The sequence below is a fragment of the Microcaecilia unicolor genome, chromosome 11 (assembly GCF_901765095.1).
Source record: "Microcaecilia unicolor chromosome 11, aMicUni1.1, whole genome shotgun sequence".
Classification (NCBI taxonomy): domain Eukaryota; kingdom Metazoa; phylum Chordata; class Amphibia; order Gymnophiona; family Siphonopidae; genus Microcaecilia; species Microcaecilia unicolor.
In genome coordinates, this window is record NC_044041.1 from 172,887,724 (window position 1) to 172,915,348 (window position 27,625).

General features: G+C 45.0%; 1 protein-coding gene across 1 annotated transcript in view; it reads left to right on the forward strand.

Annotated features, from left to right (window-relative positions):
- LOC115479932 (cytochrome P450 2A4-like) overlaps positions 1-27,625 on the forward strand; it is a 67,648-nt gene that overhangs the window by 36,612 nt on the left and 3,411 nt on the right. The window contains exons 6-10 of the mRNA XM_030218264.1: positions 11,460-11,636; position 11,795; positions 13,930-14,070; positions 14,506-14,693; positions 22,384-22,525. Coding sequence (XP_030074124.1) covers positions 11,460-11,636; position 11,795; positions 13,930-14,070; positions 14,506-14,693; positions 22,384-22,525 — 649 coding nt within the window. The remainder of the gene's footprint in view (positions 1-11,459; positions 11,637-11,794; positions 11,796-13,929; positions 14,071-14,505; positions 14,694-22,383; positions 22,526-27,625) is intronic.

Here is a 27,625-nt window from a genome sequence, read left to right on the forward strand (position 1 = left end):
CATTTAATGTGAACAAGTGCAAAGTGATGCATGTGAGAAAGAGGAACTCAAACTATAACTACGTCATGCAAGGTTCAGCATTGGGAGTCACGGACTGAGAAAGGGATATACTGTAGGTGTCGTCGTTGATGATACGTTGAAAACTTCTGCTCAATGTGCTGCTGTGGCTAGGAAAACAAATAGAATATTGGGTATCATTAGGAAAGGGATGGAAAACAAAAATAAGGATATTATTCTGCCGTTGTATCGCTCCATGGTGCGACCGCACCTCGAGTATTGTATTCAATTCTGGTTGCCGCACCTCAAAAAAGACATAGTGGAATTGGAAAAGGTGCAGAGAAGGGCGACAAAGATGATACAGGGGATGGGACGGCTTCCCTATCAGGATAGGCTGAAGAGGCTGGGGCACTTCAGCTTGGAGAAAAGGCGGCTGAGGGGAGATATGATAGAGGTCTATAAGATAATGAGTGGAATGGAACGGGTCGATGTGGAGCGTCTGTTTACGCTTTCCAAAAATACTAGGACAAGGGGGCATGTGATGAAGCTGCAGTGTGGTAAATTTAAAACGAATTGGAGGAAATGTTTCTTCACTCAACGTGTAGTTAGACTCTGGAATTTGCTGCCGGAAAAGGTTGTTAAGGCAGTTAAGTTAGCGGACTTCAAAAAAGGGTTGGACGGCTTCCTGGAGGAAAAAGCCATAGAATGTTATTGAATGGATGAGGGAATACAGTATTTCTAGGATGGGCGGGACAAATTGCTTGTTCTTTAGGCCGCTGTCGGTGACAGGGTGCTGGGCTCGATGGACCCTTGGTCTGTCCCAGCATGGGGTAAATTAATTGATGTTGAAATAAAAGTAAATTCTGTCAAGAGGACTTTATATTTCCCTTATGTCTTATTTTTAACAACATAAATGATATTTGGGCTCTTTTTTTTTTGTTGTGCCACAGACTGCAGCGTTCAGTGTTTTGCCTACATGAACATTATAGTTGAGAATAGCTGATGTAGATTGTGAAGGTGGGGGTGACTAAGCTTTAGTAAAAGGGCCACTTTATTATGCTTCTGCTACTTACCTATATACCTATATACACAATGCCCACCCATATTAGCTCTGGGCCCACCCAAAATGTCAGGTCTGGCTACGCCACTGGCTGGTATTAGAGGGGAGATTGGAATTGGGAGGTGGCAGTATCAGGGGAAGGCATTTGTAATGGTAGCAGGGTTCAGGAAGTGAGCCAGTCTTGTTGTTGGGGGGGGGGGGGGGCTCAGTGAGAGGAGAGAGGAGCATGAAGTCACTGCTGGCATCCACATAGCTAAGCGACTAAGGACTGAAAATTCCCAGCACTCCAGGGTTACCCGACCATTAGGCCACCTGAGGCGGCATGTTTCAGGAGCAGTATTTGGGGAGCAGCATCTCCCCCTTTACTGTGTTTTACCTTGTCACGGTAACGTTCCAAAGCCAGCAGCAGCAGCAGCAATTCCCATGCGCTGCTCTGCTGGCACCTGCCTCTTCCCTTTATTGCGTTTGCCTCTCTGATGTGACTTCCTGTTTCATCAGACTCAGGCAGCCGTAGTAAAGGGAAGAGGCGAGTGCCGGCGGCAGGGCAATATATGGGAATCGCTGCTGCTGCCGGATTTGAAACATGATGAGGTAAATACCACCCGGGGGTTGGAATCTCGGCTCGGTGGGGGGGGGGGGGGGGGGGGGGGGGGGGACGGAATGTTAGCTCCGCCTCAGGTGGCATCTTGCCTTGGGCCGGCCATGCCAGCACTCCATAGCTCCCAGCTCCTCCCCAACTCTGCCTCCAGCCATGGTCATTCAGACCTGAAATTCAGCAGTATTGCCCAGTTAAGGACCACTGAATATCGGTGCCCAGCTCGTTGAGCAAGATTTAAGCAGACAGGGCTCTCTCCTACCTGCTTAAATCACTTTAAGTATTGGGCGGATAGTGTTTGCAAAATACAGAATTTAATAAAAAGAGGAACACAAAAAAAATACGACATAAAGCTGAGAGAGATCACAAAAGAAATCAGGATAGCAAAAAGCACAGGTAGAAGAAAAGATGGCAAACGACGTAAAGTGAGATGACAAGATGTTTTTCAGGTATATTGGCAAAAGAGGAAGACCGGAGGTGGCATTTTGAGATTCTAAGATACTGAGGGTGAATGTGTAGATAGAAATTAGGGGAAAATAGTATAGCTCAACATCAACAATTACTTTTGGTTGAAATTCATGGAAGAAAAAGCTAGTGAAGATCTCTGGAGGATTGACAAAGATGGATGGCATAGATACCACACCATTTAGAGAAAAAAAGCGTTTATGAACAACTTGCAAAACTGAAAGTGAACATAGCCATGGGACTGGAAGAAATATTTCTCAGAATATTAAGGAAGCTTAAAGAGGTTTGGGCGGGTTTGGATGTTTTTAATAAATCCTTGAAGACCGTAGAAATACCACAGGGTTGGAGAAAAGCTGATGTGGTCCCTCTTTGAAAGGTGGTAACAGAGAAGAGATGAGAACTCGCAGACCAGTGATATTACTTTGGTGGTGGGAAAGGTAATGGAAATGTTGCTAAAGGACAGAAAAGTCAAGTTGCAAGGAGGGAAAATGAAAAGCAATTTTAGGAAATATTTTCCCATGGTTGGAATGCTTTTCTGCAGGAAGTTGTGGGATTGAAAAAGTGACTGTGCTGGCCCCATCGCATGGGACTGCCTTTGCTGTATATATGTAATGGATTTTATGTTCTGTACATTTGATTTGTGTAAAATGGACTAGGACCTTGTATTTCGGTGGTCATCGGTGATTAACCTTTGTTCGCACCTGTTCTGCTTTCAGTGCTTGATGCTAGTTGTTGCTGCCTGCCTCTGGACTTGCTGGGAGGAGCAGATTTCCCCCCCTCCCCTCTGAGTGATCTCTGAAGAGAAATAGTGGAAGGACATGGCAACTTCTGTCCCTTAAGAATTAATCCAGTGTGTAAAGATCCTGAACACTCTACACTGAGGGAGCATACAGCTGCTTAGTATACCTTTGGTTAGTGCAGTGGAGTTTGATCCTGGGGAACTGAGTTTGATTCCCACTGCAGCTCCTTGTGTCTCTCGGCAAGTCACTTAACCCTCCATTGCCCCTGGTACAAAAAAATAAGTACCTGAATATATGTAAACCGCTTTGAATGTAGTTGCAAAAAACCTCAGAAAGGCAGTATATCAAGTCCCATTTCCCTTTCCCCCTGTCCCTTATGACATCACAATATCAGAAGTGAGCCAAGTATCGGGCAATCAAGCCATTGTGATATCACTGATGAGGTTGGCTCTTATTGGTGGAATGAGTGGAGGAGTAGCCTAGTGGTTAGTGCAGCGGACTTTGATCCTGGGGAACTGAGTTCAATTCCCACTGCAGCTCTTTGTGACTCTGGGCAAGTCACTTAACCCACCATTGCCCCTGGTACAAAAAATAAGTACCTGAATATATGTAAACCGCTTTGAATGTAGTTGCAAAAAACCTCAGAAAGGCGGTATATCAAGTCCCATTTCCCTTTCAAACATAGAAAGCCATAGCAGTTTTCACCTGCGGAATGTGCTGATGCTGGTTTATGAGTACTTCTCCTCTCTGGGAGAGAATTAAGTTACTGGCATAGACTCTTTCTGTATGGACAGAATCCTAATCAGTGACGATCCTAGGTCGGCTGCCACCCGGGACGAATCGCCACTGCGCACTCCCCCCCCCCCCTCCCGGGTGCAGCGGCATCCATCCCCCCAGGGTGCAGCATGACTCCCCCCAGCGCAATGACACCCCCCTCCCTGGCGCATCAAGCCCCCCCCTCTCGGTGCAATGACAACCCCCCCCCCCCCGGGGTGCATTCTTGGCTGCTGGAGGGTGCAGAGAGCAGCCGCGCGCCTGTCGGCTCCACTGGCTCCCTGCTCCCTCTGCCCCGGAACAGGAAGTAACCTGTTCCGGGGCAGAGGGAGCAGGGAACCAGTGGAGCCAACAGGCGCGCGGCTGCTCTCTGCACCCTCCAGCAGCGTGCACCCGGGGCGGACCGCCCCCACTGCCCCCACCGCCCCGCCGTTCCTATGCCACTGATCCTAATGCAGCTTAATTCTATTTATCAGTGTTTCATTTGATTTTATTCATTTATCAATTATATTAAATGTGAATTTGGATGAAGGATTGGACTCTCCAGGGCTTTTCTTGAGGGGGTACTTGGGGGTACTGAGTACCGGCACCTTTTCCATTGTCTGCTAAAATTGACCCATGGACCCCAAGTTTTAATGAAAGAGCTGAGGCTCTACACACCAATTCTGCCTTGTCACAGATTCTGTGACTGGTTGCAGGGGGCCTGGCTATTGTTGGATGAGTTCCTCAGTGAGCACCCCAACCCTGAAGGGGTGGCCTGAGTACCGGCACCTTTTTTGCTAGAAAAAACGCACTAGTCTGGGAGTCTCCCTTATTTGTTAGGTAAACTTGTGACTGTACTGAAGCTGTTGTCTATCAGGATAAACAGGGCCAAATTTAACACCTTGTAGAAGCCTGAAATAGTGACGGAATTCAAAAAGGTGTGGGATAAACCCAAAGGATTCCTATATATCATGAAGAAAGAATGACAGTACTGAACTTTTCCAGGCACAATAAATCTTATATAACTTTCACAACTTAAAGAATAAAATTAAAAAGACAAAGAAAGGGGTTGAACTGCACCAGGCTCACTTACAACACTTAGAGCCAGATGCACAAAACCTAACGAGCCCACAACTTGCGTTTTAAACTGGTTCCAGGCAGTTTAAAACGCAAGTAGTTTACCGGGGCATGCACCAAGGGCATTTTTCCTGTCACGGTAACAGGCAACGAAAATGGAATGCAAATTATCCAAAGGCTATTATAATGAGATGCACTACCGTTTTTCCGATTCTCTTACTGTGGAAACCCTAACGTGAGGTCTGCACCTCTCGTTAGGGCTCCTGTGAGGGAATCGGAAAGGAAAAGAGCCCCAAAAAAATTAAAAAAGGAAGAAAAAAAAGCAGCGAGCGCACGTGAGGGGCGTCCTTTATGGACGTACTCTGCCTGCGCTTGTGAGGGACGTCTTTTCGCCGTTTTTTTTTTTTTTTTTAGTTTTGTCTCCCCTGTGCTGCTCACCTTCTGTAGCAGCGAGGAGAAGGGATTAGGGAATCGGGGACCTGCGACTCGAGTCAATCCGGAGTTCGGGACGTCCCTTCCCATTATGCTCCTCTTCCAGGTCTCTTCAGCCAATCAGAGTGCGTGTAGCTGACACCAGCAAGCTAGATGCGCTTTGATTGGCTGAAGAGACCCAAGAAGAGGAGCATAACCGAATGGGACGTCCCGATTCTCCGACTGGCTACCGAGGAAATGGTGAATGCAACGGAGCTACAACGAGTAGCTCATTTGCATTTCCTTTCCTTAGTGAATTCCCGTTCCCTACCGATTCGCTATGGAATCGGTAGAGAACGGGAATTACCGATGACTTTAGTGCATCTTCCTCTAAAAGACAAAAGAGAGGGGAGGAGAGAGGCAGGGTAACCTGCAAGAATATGCAAGTCCAACCCAGGCTGCCTTTCTAGGCTGACTGGATGAACAATGCTGGTATTTATGTGTCCAAATAAACAATTGAGGAAAATTACTCAATTAGCTCTGGAAGAAGAGTCCTATAGAGAGATCAAAAAAGTCCTACAGAGCATATAACTGCTTCAGTAATGACATGCAAAATAACACTGAAACACTCTTAGATAATTTTTTTTGTCTGCTCATCCATAAAAAAAAAAAAAAAAAAAAAAGGAACCATTACAGGCCACAAAGGACATCTTGCCTTTTCTTGACTCTAATCACTGCGCACTTTTTAAAGCATGTTCTTGTGTACCACACCCAACGTTAACAAATCTTAATAAAATTTTCATACTTATCTTGCGGTGTCTTGGGTCCCAATATGGATCATGTTTTTTCTTTGCGCTATCTCGAGGCACCCAATGTACATGTTCGTAAAGCGAAATATGCTCCATAGCGGGATCCAAGACACCGCAAGATACATTTAAAAATTTTATTAAGACAAGTTAATGTTGGCTGCGATACACGTGAAAATTCTTTAAAAAGTATGCAGTGATGAAACAAGAAGTACTCTCTTTACAGGCTCGTTTTCAATTACGGTTCCCATGTAAATGCTTAGTAATACTTAAAGATAAGAAATATGTTTTTTTATGATGTTAAACAATTGAGTGATTTCCTTAAGACCAGGAAGGATAAAGGGCAAGACCAAAGCCATTAGAGGGATTAAAGTAAATGAGTAAGCCTATATATTGTGGACACTGAACTATTTCTTGAGATACCAACTCCCTTTGGACTTTTTTTTTTAGAACATCTTGGATCCCCTTAATGTGAACTAATAATTAGCACTTAGTGAAACTTTTCTTTAAAAATTACCTTATTTGATGAGTGTTATTTCTTCAAAGATTAAGTATCTTTGTTATATATTGTAAATTATAAATAAACAAACAAACAAATAAATAAATAAAAGTATTCAATGATTAGATGGTATTTATCTGTCATTATTTACTATGGGGTCCTTTTTACCAAGCTGCGGGAAAAAGGGCCCTGCGGTAGCGGTGGGGGCCATTTTCCCTTGCGCCAGTGCCCTTTTACCGGAGTGGGTAAAAAGCCCTAAAAAAATGGCCAAGCAGTAAGAGAACTCTTACCGCATGGCCATGAGCTGAGGAGCCCTTACTGCCACCCATTGAGGTGGCAGTGAGGGCTCCCACAGTAATCCAGCGGAAACCGTGCACCACGCGGCAATGCCTGATTGCCACCGGGTTACCATGGCACTAACCATTTCAAGGGATTTTGTTTTCCCCTGGAAATGGTGCACTCTGGAGGCAGAACTACCGCCCAGCAGCCACGTTGAGCCAGCCATAGTTCTGTTTTAGCGTTTGGTAAGCCCACGTTGGGCCTACCGACATTTTGTAAAAGGGCCCTTATGTTACTAACTAGGTCCCATTTGAATAAAATTGGATTTGTGGTAAAATAGCATGTGATAATGCATTAGTGTGTATCTGCCTGTCTCACGTTGGGGCAAGTTCACTCTGCAAAAATGTAACAGAATGAGAAAAAATTGTGGCAGTGGTCAAAATTAGGCCAGATCATACTGGAGGCTCCAGAGAAATAAGCCCCCCAGAAAAAGTTCAAATGAATTTCTATCAGAGAAACAATTCCACCTTCTGCAGCATACAAATTACATTCAGTGAAACTAACCCTAACCCTAACTACCCTAAGTATTTCATCCTCCATCGGCTTACCTTCCCCACCTCACACTACACCCATCTACCCCCACTCCTTACCCTCAAATCACCCAATCCTACCACTTAGAATGCACGGATAGGAGACATATATTTACCCCCAAATATTCAGCCAGCGGTGGCAGGACCAGTGCAAGATTTTCTGGTGCTCTCCTGCAGCCTATGTCGGCGCCCCCTACCTATCCAGGAGTGGGGTCTCCCCTTTTACCGGCCATGGCACATATAAACAGGCATCACTGAAAATATTATACCAGTATAGGAAAAGAAAAATAACTTGTGTTTTTTTCATTATAAATAATTTCTGTAAGTTGTTACAGCTCCAGTATATCCAAATGACCCAAACCAAATTAGCAAAGAAACCAGGAATTAGAAGAACAAATCTGAAACAATATGTTATCAAAATCTCAGAACCTAACAAACAAATCCCTATTCAGAAACTTGGCCTTGCAGTTACACATGCAGAACAAAGATAGCCCCTCTTCAAAAATTAACCTGAAATCCTAAGAAGCTAGACTCTGCATATAGCACAATACCAGAAAAACAGAAAGAAACACATTGCTATACATTGCAAAATAAGACAGCAGATGTAAATTCTCAAATTGGACATATTTTAAGCACTAAAATGAAAATAAAATGATTTTTTTCTACCTTTGTTGACTTGGTTTTTCTGATCATGTTGGTCCCAGTCTCTGATTCTGCTGCTCTATATCTGTTCTCTTAACTCCATTTCCATGGCTTCCTTTCCATTTATTTCTTTACTCTCCTCCTTTCTTTTTCATTTCTTGCCCTACATCCATAAGTAAAAGCTGGATCCTCCGCGGGCTTGACTGGAGGAGGTATAGAGTGGATCCAGCTTTTGCCTATTTTCTCCATCTATGTGCAGTTTTTCCCCTCTCTTCCCTTTCCCTCATCTCATGTCAGTATGCATCTCCTTCCTCTCTCTTCCCTCTCCTTATCCATGTCTAGCATTTTTCCTCTCTCCCCTCCTTCCATGTGCATCTCCTCCTCTGTCTTCCCTCCCCTCCATCTATGTCCAGCTTTTCTCCTCTCTCCCCTCCCATCCATCCATCTCCTCCCTCTGTCTCCCTCTCCTCCATCCATGTCCAAAATTTCTCCTCTCTCCCCTGCCCCCTTCCATCCCTTCATGTCCAGCAATTCTCCTCTCTCCCCTGCATGTTCAGTGATTTCTCCTCTCTCCCCTGCCCTCCTCTCCCATCCATGTCCAGTGATTCTCCTCTGCCCTCCCCTCTCATCCCCATGTCCAGCGTTTCTCCTTTGCCTCCTCTCCTCTCCTCCCCTCCCATCCAAGTCCAGTGACTCGCCTCAGACCCCACCTGCCCCCCTTTCAGCCCCCAAGTTCCAGTTCGAACACCAGCCCCACCTGCCCGCCTTATTTTCCGCAACATCCCCCTTTTCGTTCCTGCCACCCTGCGTTTAAGGCTTTTATTTTACCTCAAGTCGCAGCAGCGGCAGCAGTGAAAGCAGCAGGCTCGCCTCCAGCCTTCCCTTCCCTCCCAGTGCCCCACCCTTGCTGAAACAGGAAATTACATCAGAGGAAGGGGGGACACTGAGAGGGAAGGGAAGGCTGGAGGCGAGCCTGCTGCTTTCACTGCCGCCGCTGCTGCGACTTGAAGTAAAATAAAAGATTTAAACGCAGGGCATCAAGAACGAAAGGAGGGCTGTTGGAGAGCTGCCTGCTGCTGGGGCTGGAAATGTAACTGTTACCCGGCAGCAGTAAGCATGGCTTGTGGCCCCCTCCAGAGGTCGGCGCCCCCCCCCCCCCGCCATGCTTACCGTGCTTACTGGGTTTCGCTGGCCCTAGGCAGTGGTCAGTGCTTTTGATGTCTGCTGCTGTGTTAAACCCAGATATTCAATGCCAGGCCGTTTCTGGCGACCAGCATTGAATATCAGATATCATTTTTGACCACAGCAACATAACCAGTGGTTAAAGATAGGCCTGCTATTTACACAGTTTGGCAATAAATATCTGTGCCTAAATGGCTATGACACGCGATTTAGTCTGTAAGTAGCTAACTACTACTACTACTTAACATTTCTAAAGCGCTACTAGGGTTACACAAGCGCTGTACAGTTTAACAAAGAAGGACAATCCCTGCTCAAAGGAGCTTACAATCTAATGGACAAAATGTGCAGACAATCAAATTGGGGCAGTCTAGATTTCCTGAATAGGGTATAATGGTTAGGTACCGAAGGCGACATTGAAGAGGTGGGCTTTGAGCAAGGATTTGAATATGGGTAGGGAGGGGGCTTGGCGTATGGGCTCAGAAAGTTTATTCCAAGCATAGGGAGAGGCGAGGCAGAAAGGGCGGAGCCTGGAATTGGTGGTGGTGGAGAAGGGTGCAGAGAGGAGAGATTTGTCCTGTGAGCGGAGTTTTCGGGTAGGAGCGTAAGGGGAGATAAGGGTAGAGAGGTAATGAGGGGCTGCAGATTGAGTGCATTTGTAGGTTAGTAGGAGACGCTTGAACTGGATGCGGTACCTGATCGGAAGCCAGTGAAGTGACTTGAGGAGAGGGGTGATATGAGCGTATCGGTCCAGCGGAAGATAAGACGTGCAGCAGAGTTCTGAACGGATTGAAGGGGGGATAGATGGTTAAGTGGGAGGCCAGTGAGGAGTAGGTTGCAGTAGTCAAGGCGAGAGGTAATGAGAGAGTGGACGAGAGTTCGGGTAGTGTGCTCAGGGAGGAAAGGGCGAATTTTGCTGATGTTATACAGAAAAAAGTGACAGGTCTTGGCTGTCTGCTGGATATGGGCAGAGAAGGAGAGGGAGGAGTCGAAGATGACTCCGAGGTTGCGGGCAGATGAGACGGGGAGGATGAGGGTGCCATCGACTGAGATAGAAAGTGGAGGGAGAGGAGAAGTGGGTTGGGGTGGAAAGACAATAAGCTCTGTCTTGGCCATGTTCAGTTTCTGGTGGCGGTTGGACATCCAGGCAGCAATGTCGGATAAGCAGGCCGATACTTTGGCCGGGGTTTCCGCAGTGATGTCTGGTGTGGAGAGATAAAGCTGGGTGTCGTCAGCATAGAGAATATCCGTTAACCACGGATATTCATCAGGAGATAACCGGTTACTTCCTGATGAATATCCGCAGTTAGGCACTAAAATAGTATTTAACTGGCCAGGAGCTGTTCCTGGCTGTTCAAATAGTTTTGAATATCTGGCCCTTAATGTCTACTGTAAAACCTATTAGTCCTTTTGAATAGTGACCTGATTCTTTTCTTCCCCATAAAGAAGTTTTGCAATGTCGTAAAAGTAATATTTGGAAAAAATAAATATGAAAGTGCTAAACCACTAAGAAAGAAACTCCATTGGCTCCCACTCAAAGAACGTGTCGAGTTCAAGATTTGCACGATAGTACACAAAATTATACACGCAGATGCCCCAATTTACATGCTAAACCTTGTGGACCTGCCTCCCAGAAACGTGGTAAGATCCTCCCGCAAATATCTCAACCTGCACTTCCCCAGTTGCAAAGGACTGAAATACAAACTGACACACGCCACCACCTTTTCCTACTTGAGCACGCAGCTGTGGAATGATCTTCCTACAGACCTGAAAGCTATTGACGATGTAACTAACTTCCGCAAATCACTGAAAACTCATCTCTTCCAAAAGGCATACAAGGAAAATACATAGCCTACAAACCACTTCAACAACTCACACAATGACCACACCTTACCTCTAACTGACATAACTCTTCCCTGTCTATCCTCAATTACCCAATCTTTAAACAGCAATAATTGTACTCGGCATCAAGAAACGTATATGCTTATCTTCTCTTAACAACATTCAAACTATAAGAAATGTACCTGTCAACACGAAATGATTATGTCATAACCACACTCTGTAAGTCACTTTGAGCCTGCAAATAGGTGGGAAAAGGTGGGATACAAATGCAATAAATAAATAAATAAATTTAGGTGGGTTCAGTCATAATCTCCATGTAAGTTTCATTTTTTTTAATGTAGTTCCTGACTCAGTCTCTGAAAATTTACTCCATAATGAACTGGAAAAATCTGTTTGTAAATCAGCTCAAGGAGTGAATGAGTCACTCAAACACAGCAGTAAAATGTCTGATGGAAGGTAAGAGGTTGCCTCTCTGTGGTAGAAATTCTACAATTTAATGTTTCTTGTTTTACCCTTTATAGCTCTTTGATACCTTTACAAACATCATGAAGCACCTTCCTGGACCTCACAATAGGATTCGTCGCTGCTTCGCAATCGTTGAAGAGTATATTGCGAAGAAAGCGAAACAGAACCAGGAGACACTGGACCTCAACAGTCCCCGGGACTTCATTGACAGTTTCCTCATCAAAATACAGCAGGTGCTTGATTCTAGTGGGTTCTCTCCTTTGTAAACCTGAGAAGCAAGGTGAACTGAACTGCCAGTGAATAGTATTGTTAAATACTGCTGACAGTTATATGAGTACAGTTATATGTAAATGCCAATGTGACACTTTTTAACCACTATTTCCCTAAGTAGGGTTCATAGCAGTTTACAGTAACAAGAAAGACATTCAGTTGAAAATTGCAACAATAAGAAAATATAAAGTAAAATGCAGACAATTTCAACACATCACCGACCGATCAAAAAAATATGTCTTTAGTTTTTTTCACAACCTCAAATAATTTTGTTCGGTCTTGTTCTGGAAAGGAAAAGTCAATAACCAGCCCAAATGCTATTTCTAAGGGACCCCCTAAGTGGCATATTGCCTAACCGCAAGGAGGGTGTACATAGGGGTAGATAATGGTGGGGGCTGCCACTTATGTCTGCAACTTACAGAAAACTGTAAGTTATGTGCACCCCCATCACATTTTTATGCCCACAATCACACCAGGTCTATGACTAGTGTACACATGGCCAACCTAGATTTTGAAAAGAAAACCAAAAAAGGCAACAGTCTACTTGCTACATAAAAGTCTGTTATAAAAAGTAGACTGAAAAACAAAGAAATAATTTATTCAAACCAAGATAAAAGCAGTACCCGACGTGGCCACGTTTCGCCCTCAGGCTGCGTCAGGGGTAAAACTAAAAATCATGGGTGATCAACATACCCCTTCAAAAAAAAGCTGTGTTTGTTAACAGACACTGCTCTGGATCAAAGTGCAACAGTGTCTGTTAACAAGCACAGCTTTTTTTGAAGGGGTATGTTGATCACCCCTGATTTTTAGTTTTACCCCTGACGCAGCCTGAGGGCGAAACGTGGCCACGTCGGGTACTGCTTTTATCTTGGTTTGAATAAATTATTTCTTTGTTTTTATATATGTGTATCGGTCTACTTTTTATAACAGACAACCTAGATTTTAGGCACCCTGATACCAGGATATGCTAATATTCTAGAATAGGTTCCACCACGTGACATCAGGTCGCCTAAGAGAGACACCCAGCTATAGAAATACTCCTTATTTTCAGGCACAGATTTTAATTTGACTGTTGTGTCTACCTCCTAATGCATTTAAGAACTCAAAGGTTATTCTAAAATTGATATGGAGGGGCATAATCGAACAGCGCCGTAAGCGGGCGGAGCCAAGCATATTTTTGAAATACGCTTGGCGCCGGCCAAATCGCTCACCGGGTCTAGAGAAGGATCGCCGGGTTTATATGAGATGGCCAGCTTCGTTTTTCAGCCATAATGGAAACCGGGCCCGGCCATCTCAAACCCGGTGAAATGCAAGGCATTTGGCTGTGGGAGGAGCCAGCATTTGTAGTGCACTGGCCCCCCTCACATGCCAGGACACCAACCGGGCACCCTAGGGGACACTTAAAAAAATTTAAAACAACAACAACAAAAATAGCTTCCAGGTGCATAGCACCCTTACCTTGGGTGCTGAGCTCCCCAAATCCCTCCCCCAAAACCCACTCGCCACAACTCTACACCATTACCATAGCCCTAAGGGGTGAAGGGGGGCACCTACATGTGGGTACAGTGGGTTTTGGGGTTTTTTGGGAGGGCTCTACATCAACCACCACAAGTGGAACAGGTAGGGGGGATGAGCCTGGGTCCACCTGCCTGAAGTGCACTGCACCCACAAAAAACTGCTCCAGGGACCTGTATACTGCTGTCAAGGAGCTGGGTATGACATTTCAGGCTGGCATACAGGCTGGCAAAAAAAGTTTTAGGTTTTTTTTTTTGGGTGGGAGGGGGTTGGTGACCACTGGTGGAGTAAGGGGAGGTGATCCCCGCTTCCCTCCGGTGGTCATCTGGTCAGTTAGGCCACTTTTTCCAAACTTGGTCCTAAAAATAAATGGACCAAGTCCAGCCGGTGAAATGCTTGTTCGAGCCGGCCTCTTTTCTTCCATTATAAGGCGAAGCTGGCCATCTCGTACCCACGCCCCTCGTCCCGCCTTCACTACCGTACCAACACACCCCCTTGAAGTTTGACTGGCGCCGCGACAAAACAGCAGTTGAAGCCGGCCAAAATCAGCTTTCGATAATACCGATTTAGCCGGGATCAGGAGATCGCAGGTGATCTCCCGATTTGTGTCAGAAGATCGCCGGTGATCCCTTTAGAAAATAAGCCTGATGATTGCTGTTAAAGTCTAAAATATTACTTATTCTTGTTCTAATCTCATTTCCATCTCTGGTTTGTTTTATCCATTATCTTATTCTTTTTAAGGAGAAGGAAATTCGTCTTCACATTTTCACATGACAAACTTGATTAAAACAGTCCTTGTCTTGTTCTCTGCGGCAACTGAAACCACAGGCACCACCTTGAGATATGGATTCTTGATTCTCTTAAAATACCCAGAAATTCAAGGTACAATTATTTTGGCTGACTGGCCTACCAGATGTGCATACATCTGGATCTCTTTGAAATTCAGATTCTGTGACTGTCATGGATTGCCATCCAGTAAGGGACACTGTTAACAACAAAGATGCAGTATCTACTGTGAACAGAGGGGGCAGAATACCAGTCTCAAGTTCTGTAATACTGCTTTCTTCTCCATCCTAAGGAATATGGTGGTTAGTTTATCTGAGGGTCATTTACAAGCTGGAAAACTAACTAACTATTTGGGGGGGCATATCTAGAAAGGTATTTAGAAAAACAGATCTTTTGTTCTACCAGAAAAAAAGCAAACAAACAAACAAAACTAAAAAGGATTAGTATAGCTAGTGGAAATCTTGTTGAAACTGAGAGAGACCTTGTTTTTCTGTCTAGTTTTGTTTGAAGTTTCTTTGCTTTTCCTTACAGAAAGATTGCATGAAGAAATAGACCATGTGGTGGGCCGACAGCATAGTCCATGCCTAGAAGACCGGAAAAAGATGCCGTACACCAATGCTGTAATTCATGAAATTCAACGGTTCAGTGACATTAGTCCATTGAGTCTACCCCATCAAGTCACACGAGATGTACATTTCCGAGGATATATGATTTCCAAGGTAATTTCTCCTTGCGTTTCTAGCCAGTGATATAGCCAGACATTCAGTTTTGGGGGAACCTGACCTCAAAGTGTAGGGACAAAATTTTGCCCCAACCTATCTCCGCACCCACCTTGCTGTCTGTGCTCCCTCCTCCATGATCCACAACACAAATTCTTAATACCTGAACTGGCAGGGATCCCCATGTCCTGGCAACTTAAGAGGTCCTCCAACAGGTGGCCAAAACTCTGCAGCACTCACAAATTGGTGGCAATTTCCATGGGCTGCTGCCACACCACGACCCCTCCCCCCATGCATGCTTGGTTTTCACACATGTATGTAAACCAAGCTTGTGCTGGGGGGGGGGGGGGTGTGCTGGCACAGCTGCAGCTGCCCATGGTAAGAGTCACAAGCTGCCATCAATAGTGTGTTTCTGGCCACTGTAGGAGAATTTCTTCAGGTGGCAGGGTTTTTGGATTCTCACCAGCAATAACAACAGATAGTACTATAATTTAGACTGGGCCTCGGTCCCAAGGTAAAGGGACTCAGGCCCCCTGGGGCCACCCCTTTTCCTGTGGCAATGTCAATTCCCTTCCCTGAGGCTATACCAATTCTCCACGGACACCTGGTGTGCACTGTCATATCTGAAAGGATGAAGAAAGTGAGGGGGGATGTAACTATTCCATGAGTTGTTGGATAGACCGGCCAGATCTTCCATTGGCTCCCTGTGTCTTTGTGCAAATCAATTGAACTTTCCTACCCTGCTAATCTCAGTTGTGTCACCGAGTTTCTGTGCATGATCTTAATGAGTTGCTGTTTTTCTGTATCTCATTTCCAATCCCAGCTTTACCAATGTTTCTATGTGACCTTGAATAATTTTCTACGTGGGGCAATTTTGTATAAATGGAATTATTGTTAATGGTAATTCTTATTTTGATTGTTGATCCTTTCTAGGTTCTGGGTCTCTCCCAGGGGAAGATATATTAGAGATGGTGAAGTGTAGCCAGCGAGCAGAACCTTTTGTTAAAGCCTTGACATTAGGAGTAGCCTCCATGGCATAGTGTAATCTAATCTAAATTGGAGTTTATAGGGTCGATATTCAGCTGGCAGTGCTCAGCGTTTTGCCCAGAAATTCAAAAAAATAATCTGCACAATATTCAGCAGGCAGTGTTTCTATAAATGCTGGGTGCCACTGGCTAAATTAGACCCAGATATTCAGTACTGGGCCCTATCTGGGCAGCACCTCTATCCAGAGCCCAGGATCTTCGGTTTCTACCAAAACCAAATCTATAACTGAGATCAGCCACTCAATTTCAGTACAAACTGTAACCGAAAATAAAATTTGCACCCCCCCCCCCCCATAATCCCTCTCCACCCCCCCATCCCACCTGAACACCAGAAGGCCTTCCCCAGGCCTACCTTAACAAACTCTGGTGGGCATGAACGAACCCCACTCATTCCTCCTCTGTGCCACAATGGCTAGCCCAATTTCCTGCCTGGGAGGTCCAGGCAGCCATTTTGAGATTGAAACCAGCATGGGCAGGAGGAAGTTTGTGCTGGTTCCAATCACAAATTGGCTGGAAGGATCTCCAGTGGCAGTCTCGTGAGCTCTGTGGCACAGGGCAGGAATGAGTGGAGTTCACTCCTGCTTATAAAGCAATGTGCTGACTACTAATTCTATAATGATATCTAGGTACCAAGATTTTGTTATAGAATACTAGCTTAAGGTATTTCCACTTAGGCCATGTCAATATTAGGCATAAGCATATGTGCCCAAATGCAGCACATTAGCATAAAAAGTACACCATGTTTAAATATTGGTCCCGCCCATGCCCCACGTATGATCCTCTTCTCTGAATGCCCTTTACATTTTCATGCTAAGTGCGTTGTACCCTTACTATAGAATAGTGCTGAATGCTCTGCTAGTACTTACATACTGTTACTGGTATCTGCAATAATAGCTTTGACAGTCTCAGTCTAACACTCTGGTTACTCTTTCCCAGCTCTTGCGCCCGCTCCCTTGAGGAGGTCACCACCTTAGTTGTCAAAACTTCCCCACAGTGACACAGTTCGTTCAAAACCGAAAAGGCAAAAGGAAAACAAAATTCCACAGAATACTGCTTTATCTTCAGCAGCTATTTATTTATGCAGTACTCAGTTCAGTCATTACACCACTAGGGTGTCCCCTTTCACCCTTAACCCCTTCTCCCTTTCTCCTTTTCACTTCCCTATAAGTCCTTCAATGGAGAAACAAAAATTCAATGTCCTTTTTCGTATCGCTCTTGTTTATTTATTTGTGACATTCATATCCCACATAAATAAGTTTGAGTTCAATATAGCTTACAATAAACAGTATAGGAAACATAACAAAGAATAATGCATAAGAAAGTAATTTGTTGTAGGAATCCAATTTTACAATACAGTATCATAAACATAATGGGATAACTATGGATGTTTAACATTTAGAAAATCTATTATGAATGAGAAATTGTAAATGAAGCAGAGAGAAAGTTAATGGTAATCAGAGTAATAACCAATTGTAATAATTAATTGTTTTGAGATATGGTTGTTCTTTTTGAGGGTTTGTTTGAATAGGAACGATTTGAGGATTTTGCAGAATCTAGTCTAATCCTGTATATTTCTTATTTTGGGCGGTAAGGAGTTCCACCATTTGGTTCCCAGGTAAGTGAAGTCTGCAGAGTGGACAGTTTTGTAGATCACTTTTTTTGCAATTTGGGAGGTGTAGGCTGAGATAGTTTCTTGCCTCATATTTAGTATTTATTATTATTATTAGCATTTGTATAGCGCTACCAGACACACACAGTGCTGAACACCTCACATAGAGAGACAGTCCCTGCTCAATAGAGATTACAATCTAAAGATAATACAGACAGACAAGACAATAAGGGGAGGGAAGTACTGGGTGAGAAGGAACAAGGGAGAAGCAAATGAGTAATGGCTAGGAGCCAAAAGCAGCAGTGAGGTAAATTTATTAATGGTACCATATAGTCTGGAGCTGTGCCATTTAGTATTTGAAAGATAAAGGTGTCAAGCCTCTTAAGACTTGATAACTGTAAAGTCTCAACATCTTGAAGTAAAACCTTGGCACACCAGCTCACACCTGAAGTCTATATTTTCTGAAATGTCCTTTATTTAATAAATATAGATAATTTACTCACAGTCAGATGTTCAGAATTGTTTCTCCAGGGAACAGAGCCTCCGTAATTCTGAGAGCAGTATCAGTGGTTGGAGATAGAAAACCGCCAAGCATTAAAGGCACAGGGTTCAACAAAAATACATCCTCGGCTTTTCGGGTTCTTACCAAGGCAGTGCAGCCCTTCTCCCTCCCAGTGTAAGCTGCAGTTGACCCTTTCAACTAAAATCTTCCAGCTGGGTTTTCGTTACATAAAAAATCAAAATGGCAAGATAATGCTCACACAACTCCATAAGTTCAATGGGGTTGAGGCAGTGGTGTGCTGGTAAATGTTTAACAACAGTCTCTCTCTCTCTCTCTCTCTCTCTCTCTCTCTCTCTCTCTCTCTCTCTCTAAATAAATAAATACATACATACATACCAACCAATCACCCGTAGATATCTGCATAACTGTATTATACATTCTATTGGTACAATGATATGCGCAGGCAGCAAGCAATTTACAAATGCTATTAAAACATACAATATTCTTTACTGTAAATTCTCAAATGGCCAATTGATTTTCGCAAAATGCTTTGATTGATTTTTGCCGCACTCATATCTGTAGTCAACCTATGTTTGCTATTCATCCAGGAATTCTTTTCACAATAAATTTGTTGACATTAAACGTGACATATGATTTACTGTCAAGACTATTTCTCATCCTATATACCATATACCCACTACTGGAAAACTGGAACAAGCAGAACCTTTACAGATTCCTACACAGACACTACATACCAGCAGAATCCTTCACCTCAGTCTCACCAGCAGAACATGGACAGACCCTCAACTGATACAAAATAGAAGGCCATAGAAAACATGCAGACCCCCCCCCCCCCCCCCCCCCCCCCAAGAAAGCCAAATTCTATACGCAATGAAAATACTGGTAAAAGTAGCAGAAATACATTTTCTTCCATACTCCACTAAACACAAAATTAGAAAAGATATATTTCCAAAAAAGCAAACCATCATGAGCAGCATATCCCTCTTTCCTTTCCCTCCCATCCATAAGCAGCATGTCCCCCTTTCCTCTCCATCCCCTTCTATGTGCTGCATTTCTCCCTTTTCCCTTCCCTCCATGTATGTCTCCCTCTCCTCTCCTTTCTCCCCCTCTCATCCACGAGCAGCTTGTCCTCCTTCTTTCTCTCTCATCCACATACAATTGTCCCCTTCTCTCCTTCTCATCTATGTGCAGCTTGTCCTCTTCTCACCCTCCCATCCATGCAGCTTGTCCTCTCCCTCTCATCCACACACAGCTTGTCCCCTTCTATCCCATTCATCCATGCTGCTTGTTCCCTTCTCTCTCTCTCATCCACTCAGCTTGACCCCTTCTTGCCCTCCCATCCACACTGCTTGTCCTTTTCTCTCCCTCTCATCCACACGCAGCTCATCCTCTTCTCTCCCTCCCATCTACGCAGCTCGTCCTCTTTTCTCCCTCCCATCCATGCTGCTTGTCCCCTTCTTGCCCTCCCATCTACGCTGCTTGTCCCCTTCTCATCTTTCCATCCATGCAGCTTGTCCCCTTCTCGCCTTCCCTTCCACGCAGATTGTCCCCTTCTCGCCTTTCCATCCATGCAGCTTGTCCCCTTCTCGCCTTCCCTTCTATGCAGCTTGTCCCCTTCTTGCCCTCCCATCCATGCTGCTTGTCCCCTTCTCGCCTTCCCTTCCACACAGCTTGTCCCCTTCTTGCCTTCCCTTCCATGTAGCTTGTCCCCTTCTCACCTTCCCATCCACACAGCTTTTCCCCCGATCCTTCTACAGTCCTGCCCATGCAGTCTCTACACACTCCGTACAGAAAATGGCTGCCGTGAATTCCATGGCAATCTCGCGAGATTGCTGCGAGTTCCCGCAGCAATCTCACGAGACTGCCACTGAAACTTACAGCGTCACTTTCAGTATGGTCGGAGAATGGAGACTGTATGGGCAGGAGCGTAGGATGGAGGATCGCTCCTGCCCCAGCTGATCTGACGCAACAACTGACTCGCAGATTTTCAAAATCTAACAACTGGCTTTTGCAAGCCGGTGTAAGCCGGCTCCAGCACACCACTGGATTGAGGTCTTCCGCTCCTTCCGTCCCCTGGCCGTTTCTATCCTCCACTTTCATCTCTACTGAGCTTTTGTCTGGTATAGAAGGATTTTCTTCACAGTCCATAGGCTCAAGATCCTCCCCTTCCTGTCTCAACTTTCTCTCTTCTACTTGGAGGGCTCTCCTTAGGCTGATGTTTACTCTCCCTCCCCTTTTCTTGTTTCTATTGCTAAGCTTAGGGGTCTTCCAGGGATATCTTTGCTGTTCTTCCCCACAATACATAAGTGTACAATCATGCATATGTGCTAGTATTCTACAATCTAAGTGTGCAATTGGAACTTAAATTTAAGTGCCCTGTTAGAATGAGGGGGTTAATATATTTGTATTGTATTAAATTTTCTTCTTGGTGGGATCTGTAATCTCTATTTTTCACAGGTCATCCCTTAGATGTGACCCATTTTCTCTAGCCAGTGAGAAACCTTCCAAATTCTGGCTTCATCCCCCCAAACATACAGTATACTCTGACTCTGTTGGTCATTTCCTCAGTCCCCTAATCTTATGCGTATTCTTTGCACCCCTCACTGCACAGCAGAATTCTCCATTTTTGGGTGCATCTAGGTGTCTAATTTGAGGTACCCAGAAATAGAATTGGCCCTAACTAAGTGTGGAAACAGAAATACATTTCCTATATAATAATTCTCACCTCCAACGTTCTTACTTGCTGCCTGGGACCGTGGCTCATTCCGAGGTGGTCTGCTAGGCTCCGTAGATCAGGCTGACATCACCGTAGCCATTATGATATCAACTTCAGAACCCGGGGAGGAAAAACATGCCTCACAGCTGATCCATGTCCAGAGGAGGGTCGCAGGACATGGGTGGCTGGAGGAGGGGCAGGGGAGAGAGGAGGGTCACTGGACATGGGTGGCTGCAGGGGGGCAGGGGGTCGCTGGACATGGGTGGCAAGAGGGGAGGCAGGGGAGAGAGAAGGGTTGCTGGGCATGGGTGGCAAGAGGGGGGGCAGGGGAGAGAGGAGGTTCACTGGACATAGGTGGCTGCAGTGGGCGCAGGGAGAGAGGAGGGTCGCTAGACATGGGTGGCTGCAGTGGGCGCAGGGGGAGAGGAGGGTCGCTGGACATGGGTGGCTGCAGGGGGAGAGGAGGGTCGCTGGACACGGGTGGCTGTAGGGGAGCCGAGGAAAACCTTGCTAGCGCCCGTTTCATTTGTGTCAGAAACGGGCCTTTTTTACTAGTAATAAATAAATATCCTCCAACCTATTGGGAGCAGTATAACTTTTTTTATTTTCTATCTTCTCAGCCTCTCCTCTCCTCTCAAACACTGGAAGCACAATAGACGTAGACCTACACAATCTTTAATAGTCATGATAAAAAAGCAGGATTGTGGGAGCTGTGGCAGAGGCCTCTCCTCATGTATACCCCTGAGAAAGACAATAGTGTCCAAAGAATAGTTCCCTGAAGAGCATCACAAGAAACCTCAGTATGTCACCATGACCCAAACAGATAGCAGAAAAAGGCCCAGAACAGCACACATGTGTAAGTGCTTACCCACTTTCCACTAACAGCCAATTAGGGTCCTGACCAGCAGCCCTCCCCTCCTCAGAACTCCCTGGAGTAGTACCAAAAGCAGTGGAACACCTTTTTGGTTGGAGGGTCCAAAGAAACCAATCTTGGTTCCACCTCCAAGCTCTCTAGTTGCTGAAGCAATATATTGGCCCACCTCTATTCAGAAAATCTAGACTGCTCCAACTTGACATTTCGCCCATTAGATTGTAAGCTCTTTTGAGCAGGGATTGTCCTTTTTGTTAAACTGTACAGCGCTGCGTAACCCTAGTAGCGCTCTAGAAATGTTAAGTAGTAGTAGTGTGTAGGATCTCACACAGTCAGAAATTTACCTCCTTGCCCAGAGCAGTGCTTGAGAGGAGGATTACAGTTCTTTCATTCTGTTCCTCATTTACACTCTGTTATACGATCATTATTTGGGCACTGAATTGAAGTTGGAGAAATTTTAAGAAGGTTGTTCAGACCTACTTTTTTAACTCAGCTTTCTGAGACATGTGATTGATGCTGGGGAACTGGCTCAGGCCTGGATTTCTTCTGCTGATTTTGTTTATTTTAGATTGATTCAAAAACTGTTTGATCTTATCTGTTATTTTATTTTATTTTCATTTTTAATGTTGTTCTATATTTGAAGCAGCTGTATAAATCGCTCTGATTCTTGATATACGAGGGATGGTATAATAAATTAATAAAGCTATCAAAGCTGATAATCACTTTTCAACTCAGGTGCCTGGATGAATGCACATCAAATATCAAACTGAAAAATATATTGGAAGAATAAAAGCCCCAACTTTTATTAAGAAATGAATGTATATTAAAAGCATACAGAACTCTTGAGAACTGTAACCATAAGCACTTTCCTGGAATAAAAATTATTCTAGTTTTCATTCACAAAACCACCTCCTTCTCTCTTTAGGGTACACGGGTAATTACCCTGCTCCATTCAGTGTTACGGGATCCAACACAGTTTAGCGACCCAGACAGCTTCAACCCTGGACACTTCCTGGATGAGAATGGTGGCTTCAAGAAAAACGATGCATTCATGCCATTTTCTGCAGGTAACATAGTAACATAGTAGATGACGGCAGAAAAAGACCTGCACGGTCCATCCAGTCTGCCCAACAAGACAACTCATGTGTGCTACTTTTTGTGTATACCTTACCTTGATTTGTACCTGTCCTTTCAGGGTACAGACCGTATAAGTCTGCCCAGCACTATCCCCGCCTCCCACCACCGGCTCTGGAAAGGAACACCAACTTAAAATAACAGAAAAAAAGTGGGTAAGATAGGTAAAATAATTTAAAAAAAGAGATAAGGAGCACTTAACTGCCCGGCATACTGTCCAACACTCCTCTCAAGCATCAGTGGTGAAGGCAATAGAAAATAAATGAGTTTTTAATGCAGTTTCAAACTGTTGGTAACATTGATCCACATGAAGGGAGATAGGTAATGCGTTCCACACGGTAGGACTGAGGGGGAAAAAAAACAGAGTGGCGCATGGTTTGAAGTCTAGTATGGTCTACAATAAGAGTTGTTAACTGACAAAGTGAAGAAGAATGCAGGGAACTGACAAGATTGTAAGGAATGATTACGGATGATAAATAAGATGGGATCTGTGAGTAAAGTACTTTCTGAATCAACGTTAAAATTTTAAATTGAGCACGGTAGGTGATAGGAAGCCAATGCAACTTTAAATAAAAGAGAAATATAGTTGAATCGGCACACTCCTGAAAGAACATGTATGGCAATTTTTTTGAGAAGAACAGCACAATAATCAAGCTTAGAAATAACAAGAGCTAGAAGTATAGAATAAGCATCCTCATCTATAAAGGAACTGAGAACACAAATAAAGTGAAGACATTCAAAATACGAACAGATAACAGGTGAAACCTGAGGAGCCAAAGTTGGCAGTCTAAGATGAGTCCTAGGTAATGGAAGGAGTCAACACAGCTTCAAGGAAGACCCCGCAAATTAGGGGTCTGAGTGCACCTGGGTGCCCCACTACCAGCGATTTGGAAGGGTTAAGAATTAAACAATTACTTATATACTTCAAGAGATATTGGACATTGTGAGGTAGTCCTAGATTTTTACCATCTTTCTATAAGCATTTTATTTGGAGACAGCAGTATATTGTATAAGGAGGTAAGGCCTACATTTGATCCTGAAAGTTCATATTACCTGTATATATGTAAACTGCTTTGAATGTAGTTGCAAAATACCACAGAAAGCGATATATCAAGTCCCATTTCCATTTCCATTAGAGCTATAACCTGAACACCTACGACTGGCTCTGTGCAATTTGCTCTGTGTAATTGTTTCATCAGGAAAAGTTTTCCAAATAATTCTTTGAGGTTAAACAGGTATTTATTTATCCATGGAACAGAAATGCCAAGAGTGGACTGTCCTGAAGTGTCAGATTTACTGCCTCAAATAGTGAGATTTTTCCGACTGTATGTTTGCGGCATAAATATACAAAAATGTGTTATCATATTGCTTTCAGGCTGCATCATGGGTAATGTATTACAAAATTGCTATGGCTTCAACAATATGGCTACACTGTCATACAAAAGATGACAAAAATGACTTAGGGGCCCATTTACTGACCCGCAGCAAAGTCTATCTTAGCACATCTTAACGTACTACTTTCCCATGCGCTAGGCCCATTTTTAATGTGGCAGTAAAACTGACATTTTTATATTTTGTTTCTTCAGGTCATTAGTGAGCAGTAATGCAACTAATTAACACAAGAACACTTACCAGCTCCTATTCAGAAGGTGCTCAGTGCTCCAAGTGTTATCCTGTTAGCACCCAATAATGGAAGCTCACTAGCTGGTTGGCGCTTCCATGTCCACTCTCCACCTATGACATGTCTCCTCAAAAATTATTTTTAAAATAGTTAACACATGGGAGAGGAGTCAAGATGGCGACGGGAGCATATGCAGAGTTTCGATCTCCGTCGATCCTGAGACTGCTGCTGGTGGAGCCATTCCCTAATGGGGAAATGGATGGGCCCTTCCTGGACAGTGGACCCTCAAATGATTCGTGGATCCCACAACGGAGGTTGACACTGAAGGTGCATGCTGTGTTGGGGAATGATTTTTCCTTCAGCCCTGAAGCATGTAGTACTCCCCTGATACTCAGAAGTGGGCTCACCACTGGGTCTGGAGACTTACAGTGGGTTGGACTCGGAGAGAAGTGGGGCCCTTTATGCTGATTCAGAGTTGGCTGGGACATTGGTTTCTCTGGGGTGAGATGTTCTCTCCGTGAATGTGAATAACCCAAGCGTCAGTGTTGCCTGACTGCAGCGTTTTCAAACCCAGGCAAGTGTATCGGGTGAAGGTTGGAAGCTGGTGCTGCCTGGTGGCTGTGGGAAGACTAGAGAAGTTGTCGGAGAGTTTGGACAATATGTTGAAAAGGTGGATTTTCTACAATCACAGGTGACAGACAAGGAGTATTTGAAACATTCTCCTAATGTTTTGGGGAGTCTAGAATGGTATGTTGGTGAACTGAAATCTGTCCCATAGTTGCTTGTTAAAGATAAATTTGTGATACACAGAAAGCTAAAGGCTACCGAGACCCAGTTGAGGTGTTTAATTTAAAGTTTTTGGATTTTCCCAAATCTCCTCTATTGTCACCTATAGAGATGGTTAAAAAGTATTTTCGGGAGATTTTACAGCTTACCACAAAAACTTTGCCTCCAGTCTCAAGGGCTTGCTATATTAGATCTGGGAACCAGCCTGTGGATGTTTCTACAGACAGTTTGGAATTGACTAACTTTCTGGAAAGTTCCCAGCAGAACGTTCTTTCCTCTGCAACATTAACAACTGTGTTTGCCCTTGAGCCTGATCGGAACTGGATTTTTAGACTTTATTTCCATCATAAAAATGTTATGTTTTTGGCTCGTCAAATTTTTATATTTCCTGATTTCTCCAGACATACACAGGTTAGTCAGAATGCTTTTTTAGCCTTGAGGGCTCAGGTGTTGGCTTTGGGGGCTTCATTTTTTCCTACAGTTTCCTTATAAATGTTGTATCATGTTTGAAGGTTCTAATTGTGTTTTCTTTGACCCTAAACTTTTATTGGAAAGCAAACAGGTTTCTTCAGACTCTGTAGCTTCCCATTTCTCATCCCACTGAGGTACTGCTTTTAGGAAATTTCTCCTCCTGATTATTATGGTCTCCCTTAATTGTTATTCCCATATTCTTCCCCTGTTGTCTCCATGCATGGGTTCGTTCGTTTTCTCTCTCTCCTCCCCTCTCCCTGTTTCCTAAAGTATGAGAATACTGCAATTGTTTTAGAACATTCGGTTTCTTTTTTTTTTTCTTTCTATTTTTCCTGATTTATGAATACACTAGTAAAAAAGGCCCGTTTCCGAAACAAATGAAACGGGCGCTAGCAAGGTTTTCCTTGGAGTGTGTATTTTTGAGAGAGTGTGTGAGAGAGAGTGAATGTGCGAGTGTGTGTGTGTGACAGAGAGTGAGTGAGTGTGGGTGTGAGTGTGTCTGTGAGAATGAGTGTGTGTGTGATGTGTGTGGAAGTGCGTATGTGTGACACAGTGAGTGTGAGAGAGTGTGTTTCACACAGATACAGTGATTGGGAGAGAGAGAGTGAGACTGTGTTCGAGTGTCTCTGAGAGAGAGAGTGTGTGTGTGGGAATGAGAGTGTGTGTGAGAATGAGTGTGTGCCAGGATGGTCCCCCCTCCTGCAAGGTGCCCCCTCCCTGTCTCCCTGCCATGTGTAAGTGTGTATTTGTGAGAGAGTGAGTGTGTGTGAGTGTGTTTGTGAGAGAGTGTGTGTGTGGGAATGAGAGTGAGTGTGAAAATGAGTGTGTAGCAGGATGGGCCCCCCTCCCTCAGATGTGGTCCCCTCCCTCTCCTCCTGCCAGGTGCAAGTGTATGTTTGTGAGTGTGAGAGAGTGAGACTGTGTGTGAGTGTCTCTGTGAGAGAGTGTGTGTATGGGAATGTGAGTGTGTGTAAGAATGAGAGTGTGTGCCAGGGTGGCCCCCGTCCGCCAGGGTGGCCCCCTCCCTCCCAGGTGCAAGTGTGTGTTTGTGACTGAGAGAGAGAGTGTGTGTGGGGGAATGAGCATGTGTGCCAGGGTGGGGCGCCTCCCTCCCCTCCCCCTCCCAGATTTAAGTGTGTGTTAGTGACAGAGAGAGAGAGTGAGTGTGTGTGAGTGTGTTTGTGAGAGAGAGAGAGTGTGTGTGTATGAAGGAGAGTGTGTGCCAGGTGAAGGTGAGTGTGTGCCAGGGTGGCCCCCCTCCCTCATTGTCTGCTTCCCTGCCGGGGGCCCCCCTCCCTCTCTCCCCACCTCCTCCTCCTCCAGCCCTCCCTGCCACTTGATCCCGTTCTTCGGTACTCCTCCCCCTGCCTGCTAGCACTTATGTTTACCTCCTCCTCTTCTGTCCCTCCCTGCCTCTTGATCGGCGATCTTCGTGACTCCTCCCCCTGCCTGGTACACACCTACCTTCTCCTCCTCCGGGCCGCCCTGCCACTTGATGTTGTATCTTTGGTACGCCTAGGGCTGGCGCTATAAAAAGAGGCGCTCAGCTGTCCTGAGCACTAACTACAAAAAATGTTTAAGAAAATGTAAAAACGCGGCACCGCAGGCAGCCTTGAGGCACTGGCTGCTGGCTGTGCAGGCTCCTCCTGTCTCTTACGTCACTGCCCCCGGAGCGACGTAGGAGCAGTGATGTAAGAGACGGGCGGAGCCTGCACAGCCAGCAGCCAATGGCTCAAGGCTGCCTGCGGTGCTGTGTTTTGTTTGTTTGTTTGTTTTTACATTTTTTGTTGTTTGCGCTCAGGTTAGTCAGCTGATTGTTTTTTTTTTTTTGTAGCACCGGCCCTGCTGCTGAACATGAAAAGCAGCAGTGGCCGGCAATGGGAGCTGGGGCTGGCGCTGTTGCGGTGGAGGAAAAGTGGGCTGGCAGGGCCCGTCTAGGGCCGGCTGTGGCTACACCCCTGGCAGCAGTCTTGAGCGATTCTACTCCTCCCCTGCCTGGGTTGGTGTTTGCTGGGGTGTGGCGTTCAGTGTGTTTGCGGTGTCAACCTGGGGGGGGGGGGGTGTTTTGGTGACGGTCGGCGACTTTGGGGGGTGGGGGAAGTTGGGAAGGGCGGATAGTGTGTTTCCAACCTTCTAATGGGACATCATTTCACGT